This window comes from Helicoverpa zea, chromosome 20 (assembly GCF_022581195.2).
Source record: "Helicoverpa zea isolate HzStark_Cry1AcR chromosome 20, ilHelZeax1.1, whole genome shotgun sequence".
Taxonomy (NCBI): Eukaryota; Metazoa; Arthropoda; class Insecta; order Lepidoptera; family Noctuidae; genus Helicoverpa; species Helicoverpa zea.
In genome coordinates, this window is record NC_061471.1 from 11,343,253 (window position 1) to 11,360,240 (window position 16,988).

At 48.2% G+C, this 16,988-nt stretch overlaps 1 protein-coding gene across 1 annotated transcript; it reads right to left on the minus strand.

The window, feature by feature from the left end:
• Nucleotides 1-846: 846 nt before the first annotated feature.
• Nucleotides 847-16,755, minus strand: LOC124640123 (structural maintenance of chromosomes protein 2). The gene is made up of 22 exons (XM_047177781.1): nucleotides 16,449-16,755; nucleotides 15,965-16,114; nucleotides 15,447-15,608; nucleotides 14,943-15,053; nucleotides 14,710-14,831; nucleotides 14,345-14,501; nucleotides 13,893-14,084; nucleotides 13,487-13,622; nucleotides 13,135-13,310; nucleotides 12,691-12,874; nucleotides 12,316-12,389; nucleotides 11,690-11,836; nucleotides 11,061-11,282; nucleotides 10,334-10,476; nucleotides 9,850-9,949; nucleotides 9,474-9,586; nucleotides 9,053-9,281; nucleotides 8,549-8,743; nucleotides 7,615-7,815; nucleotides 3,188-3,403; nucleotides 2,680-2,889; nucleotides 847-1,948 (listed from the first exon to the last, which is right to left on the minus strand). The coding sequence occupies exons 1-22, from the start codon at nucleotides 16,614-16,616 to the stop codon at nucleotides 1,835-1,837; spliced, it is 3,522 nt and encodes a 1,173-aa protein (XP_047033737.1). The 5' UTR covers nucleotides 16,617-16,755; the 3' UTR covers nucleotides 847-1,834.
• Nucleotides 16,756-16,988: the final 233 nt, after the last annotated feature.

Here is a 16,988-nt window from a genome sequence, read left to right on the forward strand (position 1 = left end):
CTTCAAATAAGGTCAGTTAGGCTTACCATTGTCAGCGTGCGTGCCAATCTCCTTCAATCATCACAGGTTCACAGAACTTATTGAAAATTCAAAAATGTTCAGTTTCTAACTCTAGCATTAATTTGGTTATCTGAAAACAAAAAGAGATAGTTACACATCTAATCTTAACTAATATAATATAGAGGAAACATCTTTTGTTCGTTTGTACGCTGAAGGGTCCGAAACTACTGAACCGATCTGAAAAATTATTTCACTGTTGGGAAGCTACATTCTTCCAGAGTATATGTTAGTCGTTTATATTTTATCTCGCTACGGGCAGTAGTTCCTACAGGAAGTGAGTGGTATCGCGGAAAAACAGCTAGCTACGAATAAAGCAGATTTTAAACAGACTGCCGTTGTTCTTCTCCACGAGATCAACTCCTTGCAACCGTGCAACTAGTTTGACGTTTCAAAAGAGCTTTTATAGGTCTATTTGAAATAAAAATAAAATACTTTGACTTTGTTCTTTTATTTTGTAATGCCATGACCTACCCCTTGACTGTTTCATTGAGATAATATTTTATAACGGCACATGTCACTTACCTCCTCAATTAAATGTCGCACACACATAAAGTAAGCGCCTTGTCACACTGCGGCGGCTCGCAACCCGCGCGGCAGATGGCGCCACTCGCGGTCACTATCAACTGAGCATTAGGACGCACTAAATAACACCCTGCTAAGCAAGTATCATCATTTTCATTTCATATGGCTTACATACTTTGTTGTCACACCCACTGACTGCAATTTAAAGACTTCAGCATCATAAATAAGGACAAAGGGTACGCATTTGAAATAAAATACGCAGAGGAAAATTAAGAGCTTTATTCTAAACTATACACATACAACTAATTAACTTTACAGCACAACGACTATCAGTCTTGGCTGACATCTTGTAATTCATTACTTCTAAACAATGACATGTCAAACAAACGTGTAGCACAAATTAAATCTTTTCAAAAACGTTAACTAAATGAATCGTTCCAATTTTGAATTTGGCGAATCACAAAAGCCAACAAAATAGATACAAGCTATATTTACATTGCAGAAGAAATCGATGAAAGAAGAAAATGACACTGGACGATATGGCAATTTTTACTGGATTTGGAATACAGTGAGCTGAGTGTGAAATGTTTCGTACAACTGAATACGCCATTGCCGAATAAAAACGGATCGCTGTCTGTGCGAATGCGCCCTTATGTTTTGGCGCACTGTGTAATTATGAACATTAATAAATTGAGACTTGGAAATTAACAAATACTTTCAAAATATTATAACATAGATTGACGTCGTGTATAATGGTCGATGTTTCGTCATCACATACAACTTAAACACATGTTGTTTATTAAGACAATACAATACTTATTGCTAATTACTTTTAACTTTAGATCACGATGCCAGCCGTCGGCATTCACTCAGTTCCATTACTTTAGGCAAAACTAGATCACATATTTTATCATGTCCTAAACTAGTATACACAGAACCTATAAATTCGTATGACAAAACAAAAAATTACCTTCACTATACTTACGTTTGACGTTTTGATTCAGTTCAGTACATCTATATAACTATTCCAATTGTGACTGCTGTTTTAAAGTCGCGTTTCGTCATATAAGATTAAGGTTCTATGTAAACATCGCACCGTTTTAACCCCCGACAGAAAGAGGGGTGATATTAGCCACCAATTATAAGAGCACTGTTCAATCCTGTTTAGGCATTGTATTACGATCTACGTATAATTAGTATGTACAAAGCTCGTTTGGTTTAGTATCCATTAGGCTAGTTAAGGCCGGTTGGTTCACCGGCGCGAGTTGACCGTGCGTTGTACTGAGGACATGCCGTCCACGAACCGCGTACGGAATAGTACGTTCGCGTTGTTGAACATACCATCTTTTAGAGATACTATTATGAACTGAAACAAATAAAAAATGCCCAACTTAGATACGACGAAAGGGGTATTTTGTTGAATTTTAGTCTCAATGAATTAGAGACTCTTTCATTCTCATTTATTACATTAACAAAGGCAGGATCAAACTGTTGTTTGAAATAGCACAAGTTCTTGACATAGCTGCGCCAGTGAATAACATACATGAGGCCATAATCTTGTAAGGCGATTATCACACTGCCCCGCATGATGCAGCGTAGTGCGTGGATGCGTTTTTTTCCGTTGTATGGAAATATCTCCGTTTGTATGGAAAACACGCATAGTCCAACACACTGAAAATGCATCCACGCGCGTTCATGCGGATCACGCACATACATGCGGAGAAACACGCACCCCCGCGCGTAGGTGCGGGGCGAGACGCAAGGTATGGCACACTGAATCCCGCAATGCCGCGCGTGATTTTGAATGGGCGTGACGTGTATATTTGAAAATGGAACTCGCTGTGCGTGAATTTACAAAACGCACCTACGCGCGTGAGTGCGTGAAAAACCCGCACGATGATGCAGATCTGCACTCCCGCAGGAACGCGCGTAGGTGCGTCGACACGCAAGATGCAGCGTGATGCGGGGCAGTGTGAAGATCACCTAAGGCAGCTGGAAGATTAGTCGTTATTGTTTTTGGATTTCAATCTTTTTATATGATTTCTCTAGAAAAGTATGAAAATCATCTGTAGAGTATATCTGTCAATTGTGACTTACCTGTGAATGCTTAAAGTGTTCCTTGAGCATCTGTCCGATGTTCTGCGTGTGCGACAAGTCGAGCGCGGCGTCCACCTCGTCGAGGATGTAGAGCGGCGCCGGCTTGAACAGCAGCATGGCCAGCACCAGCGACAGCGCCACCAGCGACCGCTGCCCGCCCGACAGCTCGCCCAGAGACTCCTTCCATGTCATGTTGAAGCCTACTTTCACCTGTACGAGGGTGGGTTGAACCAATGGTTCAAAAGTGATTATGATATCTGCAGAGATACGCGCAGAAATTAACCAATCAAAATATTAATTCCTTAAAAAAGCAAAGATCCCGTCTACTACATGAAAAATGATACCTTAACAAACTGAAAAAACAGCTGTGGAATAAGTCGAACAATCATATTGGGAGACTGTTCTATGAAATACTTGTTTATCTAGGTATTACTGAAGATTTTTTTTTGTAGGTACTTATAATTCTTACAATAAGGGGTGACAATGGATGTGGTTGTTTTATACTGACCTCCAGCCCGTCGAGCACAGTGAGTCCGTCTGGCGGCGTGAGCTTGGCCTGGGCGCCGGGCAGCAGCGTGCTGAAGATGGAGCCGAAGTCGCGGTTGACCTGCGTGCAGGCCGCCACCAGCGTGCGGCGCTTCTTCTCGTCCAGCTCCGCCATCACCTGCACCAGCTTGGCGCGGTCCGCCTCCACGATCTGCTTCTTGCGCAGCACGTCCTGGTACTGTCACACAACACGATACTCTGTACTACCGCCTCACACTACACCACGGAGTTAGGAAGTTTGAGCGGTGACACAGGCGCCTTCTTCTAGCTCAAATACGTACGGTGGGCATGACCAAAACGATCAGTTATGAGAGAACTAACGATTTGTCTGAGTTCTTTGGGACATCTGACAACATTTTTTTTATTGCAAAAAATGGTAGGGCCCAAAGAAAGCATATAATGGCGTAAGCGTATAATGGCGAAGACAGTAACGTTCCTCGTCCCCCACACCTGCATTTTGGCGCGCTACTTTTTTAGGAGATTTTCCGTTATGGCACCTCTGCTAGTAATTTTGTTCTTAGTGCACTGCACACACAGGTGAGGGAGCAGCACGTACCTGTTACACTACGCACCGCACTACGCGGCGCCCCCGGTACACTACGCACCTGTTCCTCCTCCTTGCTGAGCAGCGTGTGTGCGCGCGCGTTGAGTCCGCGCGCGAGGCGGTCGCGGCGCCCCCGGTACACTACGCACCTGTTCCTCCTCCTTGCTGAGCAGCGTGTGTGCGCGCGCGTTGAGTCCGCGCGCGAGGCGGTCGCGGCGCCCCCGGTACACTACGCACCTGTTCCTCCTCCTTGCTGAGCAGCGTGTGTGCGCGCGCGTTGAGTCCGCGCGCGAGGCGGTCGCGGCGCCCCCGGTACACTACGCACCTGTTCCTCCTCCTTGCTGAGCAGCGTGTGTGCGCGCGCGTTGAGTCCGCGCGCGAGGCGGTCGCGGCGCCCCCGGTACACTACGCACCTGTTCCTCCTCCTTGCTGAGCAGCGTGTGTGCGCGCGCGTTGAGTCCGCGCGCGAGGCGGTCGCGGCGCCCCCGGTACACTACGCACCTGTTCCTCCTCCTTGCTGAGCAGCGTGTGTGCGCGCGCGTTGAGTCCGCGCGCGAGGCGGTCGCCGCGCCCCCGGTACACTACGCACCTGTTCCTCCTCCTTGCTGAGCAGCGTGTGTGCGCGCGCGTTGAGTCCGCGCGCGAGGCGGTCGCGGCGCCCCCGGTACACTACGCACCTGTTCCTCCTCCTTGCTGAGCAGCGTGTGTGCGCGCGCGTTGAGTCCGCGCGCGAGGCGGTCGCGGCGCCCCCGGTACACTACGCACCTGTTCCTCCTCCTTGCTGAGCAGCGTGTGTGCGCGCGCGTTGAGTCCGCGCGCGAGGCGGTCGCGGCGCCCCCGGTACACTACGCACCTGTTCCTCCTCCTTGCTGAGCAGCGTGTGTGCGCGCGCGTTGAGTCCGCGCGCGAGGCGGTCGCGGCGCCCCCGGTACACTACGCACCTGTTCCTCCTCCTTGCTGAGCAGCGTGTGTGCGCGCGCGTTGAGTCCGCGCGCGAGGCGGTCGCGGCGCCCCCGGTACACTACGCACCTGTTCCTCCTCCTTGCTGAGCAGCGTGTGTGCGCGCGCGTTGAGTCCGCGCGCGAGGCGGTCGCGGCGCCCCCGGTACACTACGCACCTGTTCCTCCTCCTTGCTGAGCAGCGTGTGTGCGCGCGCGTTGAGTCCGCGCGCGAGGCGGTCGCGGCGCCCCCGGTACACTACGCACCTGTTCCTCCTCCTTGCTGAGCAGCGTGTGTGCGCGCGCGTTGAGTCCGCGCGCGAGGCGGTCGCGGCGCCCCCGGTACACTACGCACCTGTTCCTCCTCCTTGCTGAGCAGCGTGTGTGCGCGCGCGTTGAGTCCGCGCGCGAGGCGGTCGCGGCGCCCCCGGTACACTACGCACCTGTTCCTCCTCCTTGCTGAGCAGCGTGTGTGCGCGCGCGTTGAGTCCGCGCGCGAGGCGGTCGCGGCGCCCCCGGTACACTACGCACCTGTTCCTCCTCCTTGCTGAGCAGCGTGTGTGCGCGCGCGTTGAGTCCGCGCGCGAGGCGGTCGCGGCGCCCCCGGTACACTACGCACCTGTTCCTCCTCCTTGCTGAGCAGCGTGTGTGCGCGCGCGTTGAGTCCGCGCGCGAGGCGGTCGCGGCGCCCCCGGTACACTACGCACCTGTTCCTCCTCCTTGCTGAGCAGCGTGTGTGCGCGCGCGTTGAGTCCGCGCGCGAGGCGGTCGCGGCGCCCCCGGTACACTACGCACCTGTTCCTCCTCCTTGCTGAGCAGCGTGTGTGCGCGCGCGTTGAGTCCGCGCGCGAGGCGGTCGCGGCGCCCCCGGTACACTACGCACCTGTTCCTCCTCCTTGCTGAGCAGCGTGTGTGCGCGCGCGTTGAGTCCGCGCGCGAGGCGGTCGCGGCGCCCCCGGTACACTACGCACCTGTTCCTCCTCCTTGCTGAGCAGCGTGTGTGCGCGCGCGTTGAGTCCGCGCGCGAGGCGGTCGCGGCGCCCCCGGTACACTACGCACCTGTTCCTCCTCCTTGCTGAGCAGCGTGTGTGCGCGCGCGTTGAGTCCGCGCGCGAGGCGGTCGCGGCGCCCCCGGTACACTACGCACCTGTTCCTCCTCCTTGCTGAGCAGCGTGTGTGCGCGCGCGTTGAGTCCGCGCGCGAGGCGGTCGCGGCGCCCCCGGTACACTACGCACCTGTTCCTCCTCCTTGCTGAGCAGCGTGTGTGCGCGCGCGTTGAGTCCGCGCGCGAGGCGGTCGCGGCGCCCCCGGTACACTACGCACCTGTTCCTCCTCCTTGCTGAGCAGCGTGTGTGCGCGCGCGTTGAGTCCGCGCGCGAGGCGGTCGCGGCGCCCCCGGTACACTACGCACCTGTTCCTCCTCCTTGCTGAGCAGCGTGTGTGCGCGCGCGTTGAGTCCGCGCGCGAGGCGGTCGCGGCGCCCCCGGTACACTACGCACCTGTTCCTCCTCCTTGCTGAGCAGCGTGTGTGCGCGCGCGTTGAGTCCGCGCGCGAGGCGGTCGCGGCGCCCCCGGTACACTACGCACCTGTTCCTCCTCCTTGCTGAGCAGCGTGTGTGCGCGCGCGTTGAGTCCGCGCGCGAGGCGGTCGCGGCGCCCCCGGTACACTACGCACCTGTTCCTCCTCCTTGCTGAGCAGCGTGTGTGCGCGCGCGTTGAGTCCGCGCGCGAGGCGGTCGCGGCGCCCCCGGTACACTACGCACCTGTTCCTCCTCCTTGCTGAGCAGCGTGTGTGCGCGCGCGTTGAGTCCGCGCGCGAGGCGGTCGCGGCGCCCCCGGTACACTACGCACCTGTTCCTCCTCCTTGCTGAGCAGCGTGTGTGCGCGCGCGTTGAGTCCGCGCGCGAGGCGGTCGCGGCGCCCCCGGTACACTACGCACCTGTTCCTCCTCCTTGCTGAGCAGCGTGTGTGCGCGCGCGTTGAGTCCGCGCGCGAGGCGGTCGCGGCGCCCCCGGTACACTACGCACCTGTTCCTCCTCCTTGCTGAGCAGCGTGTGTGCGCGCGCGTTGAGTCCGCGCGCGAGGCGGTCGCGGCGCCCCCGGTACACTACGCACCTGTTCCTCCTCCTTGCTGAGCAGCGTGTGTGCGCGCGCGTTGAGTCCGCGCGCGAGGCGGTCGCGGCGCCCCCGGTACACTACGCACCTGTTCCTCCTCCTTGCTGAGCAGCGTGTGTGCGCGCGCGTTGAGTCCGCGCGCGAGGCGGTCGCGGCGCCCCCGGTACACTACGCACCTGTTCCTCCTCCTTGCTGAGCAGCGTGTGTGCGCGCGCGTTGAGTCCGCGCGCGAGGCGGTCGCGGCGCCCCCGGTACACTACGCACCTGTTCCTCCTCCTTGCTGAGCAGCGTGTGTGCGCGCGCGTTGAGTCCGCGCGCGAGGCGGTCGCGGCGCCCCCGGTACACTACGCACCTGTTCCTCCTCCTTGCTGAGCAGCGTGTGTGCGCGCGCGTTGAGTCCGCGCGCGAGGCGGTCGCGGCGCCCCCGGTACACTACGCACCTGTTCCTCCTCCTTGCTGAGCAGCGTGTGTGCGCGCGCGTTGAGTCCGCGCGCGAGGCGGTCGCGGCGCCCCCGGTACACTACGCACCTGTTCCTCCTCCTTGCTGAGCAGCGTGTGTGCGCGCGCGTTGAGTCCGCGCGCGAGGCGGTCGCGGCGCCCCCGGTACACTACGCACCTGTTCCTCCTCCTTGCTGAGCAGCGTGTGTGCGCGCGCGTTGAGTCCGCGCGCGAGGCGGTCGCGGCGCCCCCGGTACACTACGCACCTGTTCCTCCTCCTTGCTGAGCAGCGTGTGTGCGCGCGCGTTGAGTCCGCGCGCGAGGCGGTCGCGGCGCCCCCGGTACACTACGCACCTGTTCCTCCTCCTTGCTGAGCAGCGTGTGTGCGCGCGCGTTGAGTCCGCGCGCGAGGCGGTCGCGGCGCTCGCGCAGCTGCTGCAGGCGGGCGCCGGCCACGCTCGCCTGCCGCGCCGTGAAGTCGAACATGCCGCCCGGCGCACCGAAGTACGACTTCTCCGAGCTGATCCACGGGTTCTCGTCCTCCAGCGATATTATCTGACATCAAAAATACGGAATCATCACCAATCAAGTAATAAACAAGACGCAACATAGTGAAACTCATCGAAACTTCGACATAACACATTTACACGTAGCTTGTAGCAACGTAGTATTGCTACGCCGTAGTGGCATCATCAAGGCTACGAACATAAGCGGCACGCATCCACAACACGGCATGTCACGACTTACGACCATCGCGACAAGTCGTACCCCCTCATGTAAGTACATAGTGTGTCCAGTACATAAAAGAGTATATGGTCATAGTATATGGGAGTACATAAGCGTAAAACACAAGGGAGTAGATAGGGGAGTACATAAGCGTAGAACATAAGGCAATAGCAAATATATATAGCAATAGCAAAAGGGGAGTAACTTAGGGAGCACATAAGGGAAACAAATGCCTCTAAGGTTTTATCTTCGTAATTGCAAGAAAATCAGAGGATAGACGTTATTGGCGATACACGCATACAAATTATTAAGTACATCAAACTGAGTGCCGCAAAGTTCGATTCTAGGTCCTTTTCTTTTTCTTGAAAAAAGTGCTGCACACAGTGAGAACTAAACTGAGAACTGAACTGTTTGTAAGTTGCATTACTGAGTTTCAAAAACATTAAAAATGAATTTTCCATTATTTTTATTTTAGAAATCCATTAACATAGGCTGACAACAGCAGAGATATTTTTCAAAATTTAACTATAAAACCGTAACTAGGGGATGTACAGCTCGTTACCTTGGCTTGCAGATCCGTGGCCTCAGCCTGCAGCTCCTTGCTGGTGTATTCGAGCTCCTTGATCTTGAGCTCGAGGTCGGCGCTGAGCTTGCCGAGCTGCTCCTTCTTGTGCAGGATGCGCGAGATCTCCGTGTTGCGGCCCGCGATCTCCGCCTTCTGACGCTTGATGCGACCCTGCATCTCTTTTACCGCTTCCTAGTAGAATATGACAATTTTGGTAAGTAGGTTTTGACTGCGACTTCATCGGGATCGGTTAAGGTAGGTAAGTGTGAAAGAGTAACAAACAAACAAACTAATTTCAACAATATTAGTAAGGACGAAATTGTAAGGTAAGAGAATGAGTACTTTTATTGAATGCAAGCCGGTTACGCTTCTGTTTTATCAACATAATAATATGATTAAATTTCGTTTGGCCGCACAGAATATAAAACGCTGTATGAAATATATTATGATCTTGTCACCCTATTCAAATCAAAAACAATCAACATTCGTATGTATACTCACGCTAGCAGTACTGTGTTCCTCTTTGGCCTTCTCCAAGCTCTCATGCAAGGCTTCCGCAGCCGCTTTAGTCTCAGCAAGTTGTTGCGTGCTCGTGGCAACTGCTTGCTGCAACTCCGACACTTCTAGCTTTAACGTCTCCAGCTCCTGTTCCCGCTGTTTCCATGAGCTGCCGTGAAGTTCCGCGTCTTTCTTCGCTTTCTTTAACGCTTCTTCTGCTTTTTTGAACTCTCTGTTAACCAATAACTTAAATGTGAGATGTCTCAAGACTATCTTATAACAAAGACGAACAACACATAATGTTGCCAAATTCTCATTCGTTTAGTAGTTGATTCTTTGTCTTTACAAATGCAGAAGTGTAATTAGAGCCATTTCTTTACTTCAATTAATAAAGACATGTCGTCGTAACGAGTGTGTCACTGACCTCTCTCTGTGCCCCTTGATGTCGCGGACCTTCTCTTCGAGCTGTGCTGCCCTCGCGGCTGTCTCCTTCTGCGTCTCTCGGTCACGCGTCACCGCCGCCGTCAGCTCCGCTACCTATCGTAAAACACGGTTAGCATAATTAATCGTTACCACCGCGGATTATTAGTACAAAAGTATAAAGTTGTATGACTACAATAATATAATATTAACTATAGTCCGAGTTCTGTTCCCATCAAATAACCTCGTAAATTATTGCTTCGCGCATGCGCAATAATTTCGGTTACTCATTTTGACTAGTCTTTACATAATAGTAGCCGACCTCGTAAAGCTAAGTATAATAATCAAATTAATGAATTACTGATGTAGCATGTACATACCTGTGCCCGCAAGCTCTCTATTTCAGCGTGTGTCTGCGCGTGTGAGGTGGTGGCCAGCCGCGCCTTCACCACGTCCAGCTCGTGCGACATCATCTCCACTCTGTCGAACATTACAATGTCAATACTAGCGGTGGCCCCAACATCATGCCTTGTGGGAAACCCGAACTGTTGTACCGATATTCACACAAGTAATGCTACAGAATGTTATTATTTTTGTAAATAAATACTCCTAAATTATTTTGCATGATGTGTCTCAGAGGCTTGATATCTTTAGACGACTAATTGTATCGTTTATGAAGTATAAACATGTGTTAAGCTAGTCAAATGCTTGAGATAAAACCAAGAATCATCTTGTGAACATATATTTTAATTTTACAAACTGTTGAGGAGGCTGCAATGCTGCGACATTGATTCTCAACACCTTTTTTATACAAAAGAATTTAAATAAATTGTAACAAGTAATTTTCTGTTAGAAATGGCTTACTTCTGTTGCAAGGCGGTGTACTTCTCGCCGACGTGTTGCATGGCCTGCAGCTCGTTGGTGCACTGCGACAGCTGCGCCTGCGACGTCTTCAGTTCTTGTTCTAGCTGCTTCAGCTGTTGTAGCTGCACTAGCAACGAGCCTCCCTGACAATCATAATGAAGATTAAAATAACGTGAATTATTACTTTTGAAAAGTAATGGGGAGAAGATTTTTTTATTTGATTAGTTATGTGTGACTACACATAACTAATCAAATAAAAAAATCTCTCATCTAACAAATTATGTCAAGTTGTTAACTAATTAACATATTTTTTTTTGCCTACTAAACTTGTAGCAGAAATAAAGATGAAAGTAAATATGGTATTAGACACTTTGATGCATAAAGAAATAAAGATTTGACGATAACTTATGCTTGACACAACTTTCTCAAGATGAAAGTTTTGAAACATTCAGACATCTGGGGAGTTTGTTGCGCCACTTCTTCTTCCCAGCAAAAACACATAGGAAGTGGTGAAAAGGGTGGGCGTTTTGGGTGGGGGCTGTCTTTTGTAAATTCCTGGCATCCAAAAAGTGTTGTCTTGCAGCCAAGTTTGAATAAACGAATTTTGACCGTACGTTTATTATTTTTATAACATCCTGCGTAATTCTATGTATACCCATGTTTATACAAATAAAGTATCTTGATTTTAATTTACAAGATAGTTTAGTGGTAACGTTAGGTCGGTCACCTTGAGCTTGGCGCCGCCGGACAGCGTGCCGGCGGGGTCGAACACGTCGCCGTCCAGCGTGACGCAGCGCCGCCGCACGGCGGGGTGGAACGTCACGCGCCGCGCCGTCTGCAGGTCGCGGCACACCAGCGTGCCGCCGAACACCCACGACATGGCGGCCTTCAGGTGACTCTCGAACGAGATCAGGTCCAGAGCCAGTTGCACGTTCTCGGGACCGCCGCCCTGGTGACACACCACGGTTTATACTAACGTCATTAAACTACTGAATGTGTATACTGTATTATAATTAATAGCTGGGGAGTTTGCTCCACTATTTCTTCTTCCCAGCAAAAACACATAAGTGGTGACAGGGCGGGCGTTTTTGGGATCTGGCTTTTGTAAAGTTGACCCTCAAAGACCTACTTTGAGTAAATGTATTTTTTAATATTTCATTTAAAGAAGCTGTTTGGCTAGAAGAAAATTGTAAAATAGACTATAATTAACTAAAACGAATGTATCGTGTAACTCAACATCAAGCCTTTAATACTTTTTTTGACTATGGGAACAGGGCAGAAGGAAGAATCAAAAGAAGGGACCACATAATATATTCTCATTACAAGGTTTTTATCCACATAAGCAGTAGTACATACGATCTCCTGCGCCTTGCGGACGGTATTGCGGTCGATGACGTGCGAGCTGATCTTGTTGAGCGGCACGATGGTGGTGCGCGTGGTGAGCTGGCCGCGCTGCAGCAGCAGCTTGCTCGTCACCTCCGTGTCCACCACCACGTTGTACAACTACAATAACAAGCAAGCCGTGACTGTTTCGCGACAACACACCCCTCCCGCGCGCAGGGATGTTCGCGCCGGGCGCGCGCGCTCGCGGGCGGCGGCGGAGGGAGGCGGTTGCCCACGGGACATCGTGACGATCGGATTGACTAGCCGTTTAGTCGCTTATGTATCGAGCGTAATCGTTATTCAATAAACGTATTTAAAATAAACACTAAATTGTCTTTTACTACATAGTATAAAACAAAGTCCCATTTTCCATCCCTTTGTCCCTATATCCCTCTTGTACGCTTAAATCTTCAAAACTATGTAGCCGATTTTCGAGGGTTTTTTTATGGATACAGTGATTGAAGACGAAGGTTTATATGTATTAACATTCATTATATAGTGGGGAAATAGTGTTATATTATGTGAAGCCGGGGCGGGTCGCTAGTATTATTATAATGTTGAGGTTATCGAGAAAAGAAAAAGTGTTGTTAGTTACTTACTCGACCTCCCGCTGCAGTTTCCAATGCAGTGCAGTATATGGGGTCGCAGACATCAATCAGTCTACAGATTGTACCTGAAATGACAATGTTTGTTAATAAGATTCTAATAAATCGTTGATTGTATTAGTATTGATATCTTTATTTGTATTAGGTTTGTTGAGAAGATATTGCATTCATAGAACCAGAATGATCATTTATTGATAAAGTTTAGAGTACTTCAATTCTTTCCTTGTTCTTTTTTTTGTTTTCTGAGTTTTTTTTATGCATATTTGCTTGTTCTGTTTTGTGTGCTTTATGCGTCATAAATGCTTTGATACTTTGAAAACAAAAACAATGCTTTGATTCTGTGTATATATCAGTGTGTGGTGTACATACCGGAGACGCGCCTGGCGTCGAAGTCGGGCGTGGGCGGCGAGTAGCGGAAGTTGCAGCGCGACAGCCGCGCCGCCAGCGCGTCCGCCGCGTCGCGCTGCTGCCGCACTGCGCCGTGCAGAGTCCGCACCCGCTCCCGCAGTGCTGTCTGCTGCTCCGCGCTGAAGCTCATGCCCGACAACTCCGTCTGTGATAGGAATGAGCTTTACTTATATGCCGTCAGAATCGACCGCGACAAAAGGATCGAATTCTAGAAAAACCTCGCACCCTTATCCAAGCCGAACGAGCAGAAAAATCTGTCATACACGATTTCGATAGACATCGTCCTCGAAATTCATTAGTACGAGTTTTTATACCATTTCGTTTAGAATTGTGAAATTCAAATCAGGTATAAGCAAACCTAAATCGATTATTATACTATTCTTGATACTAGGTGTAATTCCGAACCTGCAGCGCATCGAGCTGCGCCTGCTGCTGGGCTATGTGCTGCTGGTCGCGCTGGTACTGCGCGCTGCTGCTGTGGAAGTCCCGCTGCAGCGCCTTGAGCCGCTTCTCCGCGTGCGCCTTCTCCATCGTGCTCTGCGAGATACGCGTCGCTGCTTCTGACGCCTCTTGCTTTGCCGCTGGGGAACACGAAATATAATGCTCAATTTCATAATTTCATCTTAGAGCGCCATGAACCATGGTGATATCGATTTTAAGACAAAAATCATCAGGATAAGCTTAAGAGCAGTTCAACCAAATAACTATCGAGTAATGAAAAATTAAATAAAAGAGTAATATGGAATATCTTAAGTACCCATTAGTTGATCTTGCAGTGACTCTGAAGCTCCCTCTAGACCAGTACTGACAGCGAGGAACTTCTGCTGCGCTTCAGCTAGTGCCGCGTTACTGGCTTCACTCGCCGTGCGGAGATTCTCGAATGTTGATTCCACCTGACAGACAAAAGCACAAGGTTCAGAATTTGTCAAGATATTCAAGAGGCAATTTCCTCTTGAATACTTTAGTTCATATTGAAAAAGTATTGCTCACAATATCGTACTTTTTAGTGTATTTTGGAGACTATTTCAGGTGAAGAAAATTAACTATGAAAACCCACGACTAAGTTCATTGTACTATATAATGCCTTTCTTTTTTGACAGTACCTAAATTTTTTCCCAACAGTGAGACAGTCAGTCTTGTCGCTTATAAAATGTGTGAGTTACCTTGTCCAAGGCAGTTTTCTTGGCAGCGAGCGCGGCCTGGTCGTCGGCCAGCGCCCGCCGCAGCAGGCTGGCCCGCTTGTCGTGTGACGTCACCGCCTCGCGCCCGGCGCGGTGCGCGGACGACGCTGAGGCTTCTGTCTTCTCTAGCGACTGCAGCTCTTTCTCCAACTCTTTGAGAACGTTGCCACTTTCCTGGGGAGATTACTTGTGTGTTAATAATAAACCTATATTGTTCAGAAGGCATGGTATAACTCTCATTTCATGGTATAACTCTCACAAAATTGATTTTTCAATCATCAGTTAACTTTTATTTGAAGAATAAATATAACTGTTTCACATAATTTCTATACAACATAAATATTCTTAAAAGTCGGCCATTATAAAACTAAAAAACTATGATCAATATCCACTAGTTGCAGGTTCTTTAATGTATTTCAAACAGTATGCATTACCTCATCTAGCTTCTTGTTGAGCTCCGCAACCTGTTTGTCGAACTCCTTGGCCTCCTTCTGGTTGTTCTTGATCTGATCCTTCTGTCTCTGTATGTCTTCTTGTACTTCCGTCACTTTGGCTTCCGCTTCCTTCGCGCGCTCCTCTGCTGTTACGAACCTGAAAATTATTTCTTTATTATTCTTACTCCAGACTATTTATATATTTTCGTCAAATGATTATGTAGTCCTAAAGATTTCTGCTAGTCTACTTCATAGCTTCACGATAGTGATAGTGTAAAATGTACGAAAAAACTACTGTTCTTGAGCCAAGCTTAGTTCAGAGAGGCAAAGTTATCTGAAGAGAGCCAACAGTATGTGTGACTTACTTATAAGCTATGTATAATCTATTGAGATTCTCCAACTCTCTCACAACTTTTTGATATTCTTGAAACTGAGATCTTTCATCTTGTAGCTTTTGTAGTTTTGGTGCTATGTCCTCTCTTATTATCTGAAAACAAACATTCATTCAGTTTAGTCATTAAATTATGCCTCACAATGTCTGCAATATTATTGCAGAATTCAGTGTGTAGTTCAAGATATTATGTAATACAATACATACATCATTAAGTTCTCTAAGTTTAGCGTCTTTCTTCTCTATGGTCTTCTGTGCAGCTTGTTTCTTAGCCTCATACATTCTGGTCCCGGCTGCCTCCTCCACCATGGACAAGATCTGCAATTACATCAATTGTAGGTAGTATCATACTCAATTTACATATATGCTTTCAATATTATTTAGCTATTATAATTATCAATTATCTTGATGAAATTTAATGCATATTCAATGCAAAGAAATGTTATCAGATTAGGCATTCAAACAGTATTAAATGGGGTTCTTGTAGATAAGCAGGTACTGAGTCATTTCCATATTAAATTGTATAATTAAGATAGTCTAGTGCCTCCACAAGCAAATTAAATAAATATTTACTTTTGAAATTATGTGTTTTTAGATAAAAAGTATAACAGATTAGATTAGTTCATGAAGTTCAGTGACACCTATGAAGGAGTATTCTTATGTTTCTCCTTAACTAAAATTCTTGAACAAAAAATTTGCAGCATGACTGACCTCAGGTGGCTTCATGTTGAGCACCTTAGTGATCCGACCTTGCATGATGAGGAAGTGAGGGTTGTTCACGTTCAGCTGCACCGAGCAGAACAAGTCTGCCACGCGCTTGTTCTGAACATTGATGCCGTTGATCATGTACTTGTTCTTACCTCCCATCACCACCTGGAATATTACATTGATTTAGTTTTAACAAATAATATTGGCAATGCTCAGTTCTTTTAAAAGAAAAATGCAATGTTATAGTGTATTGACTGTTTTTGCTTTAGCATAAATGGAGACAATTAGCATAACAATAGATTCAATTATCATGGTTGACATCAGGAAAAAACTTTTTGCACTAACATCTAAATGCAAAAAAAAACTTTAAGCAGAGTTATACAAAAGCAAAATAGAATGAGTACAAGCATATTTTCCACTGTCCGTGTATGTATCCAACAAGATATGTTATTACCGCTTAGGTCAAGAGTCAGCACCGCATACACCTGCAATTATAAGGTAATTATAGTCTGAATAAATACCTGTCTTGTAACAGTAATTTCATTTTGATTTTCATATCCAATGGGGCATTGTCTCCTGTCTCTGTTGTCGAAGGTTATGCTCACAGTGGCCTTGGTGATACCCGCCTGCCCATGTTTGTAGATCAGCTCCTGCAGGCTGCCCGCACGCACCTGCAATAACCATAGCCATGCTCATAATATGCCCAGAGGTTATAGAATTCTCAGCTTGAAAGACCAGGCAACATAGCCTTGTTTAACCAAGACTATGGTATGAATGTAAAGAGAGAGAGCCATGTTCATCAATGCTTCACATAACACTGTTAGGAATTTTTAACAATGTTCTTAAGTTATGAATCTCAAAATCTAATTTGGTCTAGGTGGCAATGTGATAGATATAATCAAAATTGTGAAAATGCAATCTTTATGGAACAAAGAAACGCGTTGGCGGGAAAAATCTTAACCAATGCAATGTTTACAAACAAAAATATATGCAACGACTACTTACGTTTGATAAATTGGTGATTCCTAACACAAAACATATCGAATCTAAGATGTTCGACTTCCCTGTGCCGTTCAGTCCAGTGATAGCGTTGAATTCGGGGTCGAAACCGGTGATCTCCACACGATTCCCATATGACTTGAAACCGTCCAACACTATAGACTTGATGTACATCTTGACGTACACCAACTCATCGAGGATATTATGATAACACACACTTTTTCATTGGTTTGAATTATGAATAACTAAAACTATTGAATGTAAATCCGTTTAGCGGTGGCCGTTGGAAAATACAATTTTTTGACATTATTATCAACTGTCAAAATGGCTTCGCGGTACTTCTTTGAACCCTCCGTTCCTTTTCAAGGGGTTAGACTAGATTTGGATTTGGTATAAAGTTGATTTTGCATAAATCATTTATTATTTATATCAGCAAATTGTTACTAATGCATAAAAATTAAAAACAATAACATATTTAAATACCAAAACTTTTGAAATACTCATTTGTATATTGTTTTTGAAGAAATAGACTTTGTGAAGTTATCG

What these genes read in the sequence shown, in the direction of transcription:
- LOC124640123 (XM_047177781.1), bottom strand. Translation starts at nt 16,616, where the DNA reads ATGTACATCAAGTCTATAGTGTTGGACGGTTTCAAGTCATATGGGAAT. An exon ending in AACTTAGAGAACTTAATGAT is followed by an intron (nt 14,832 to 14,942) that starts GTATGTATTGTA and finishes GTTTGTTTTCAG; the next exon opens with ATAATAAGAGAGGACATAGC. An exon ending in AAACTGCAGCGGGAGGTCGA is followed by an intron (nt 11,837 to 12,315) that starts GTAAGTAACTAA and finishes TTGTTATTGTAG; the next exon opens with TTGTACAACGTGGTGGTGGA.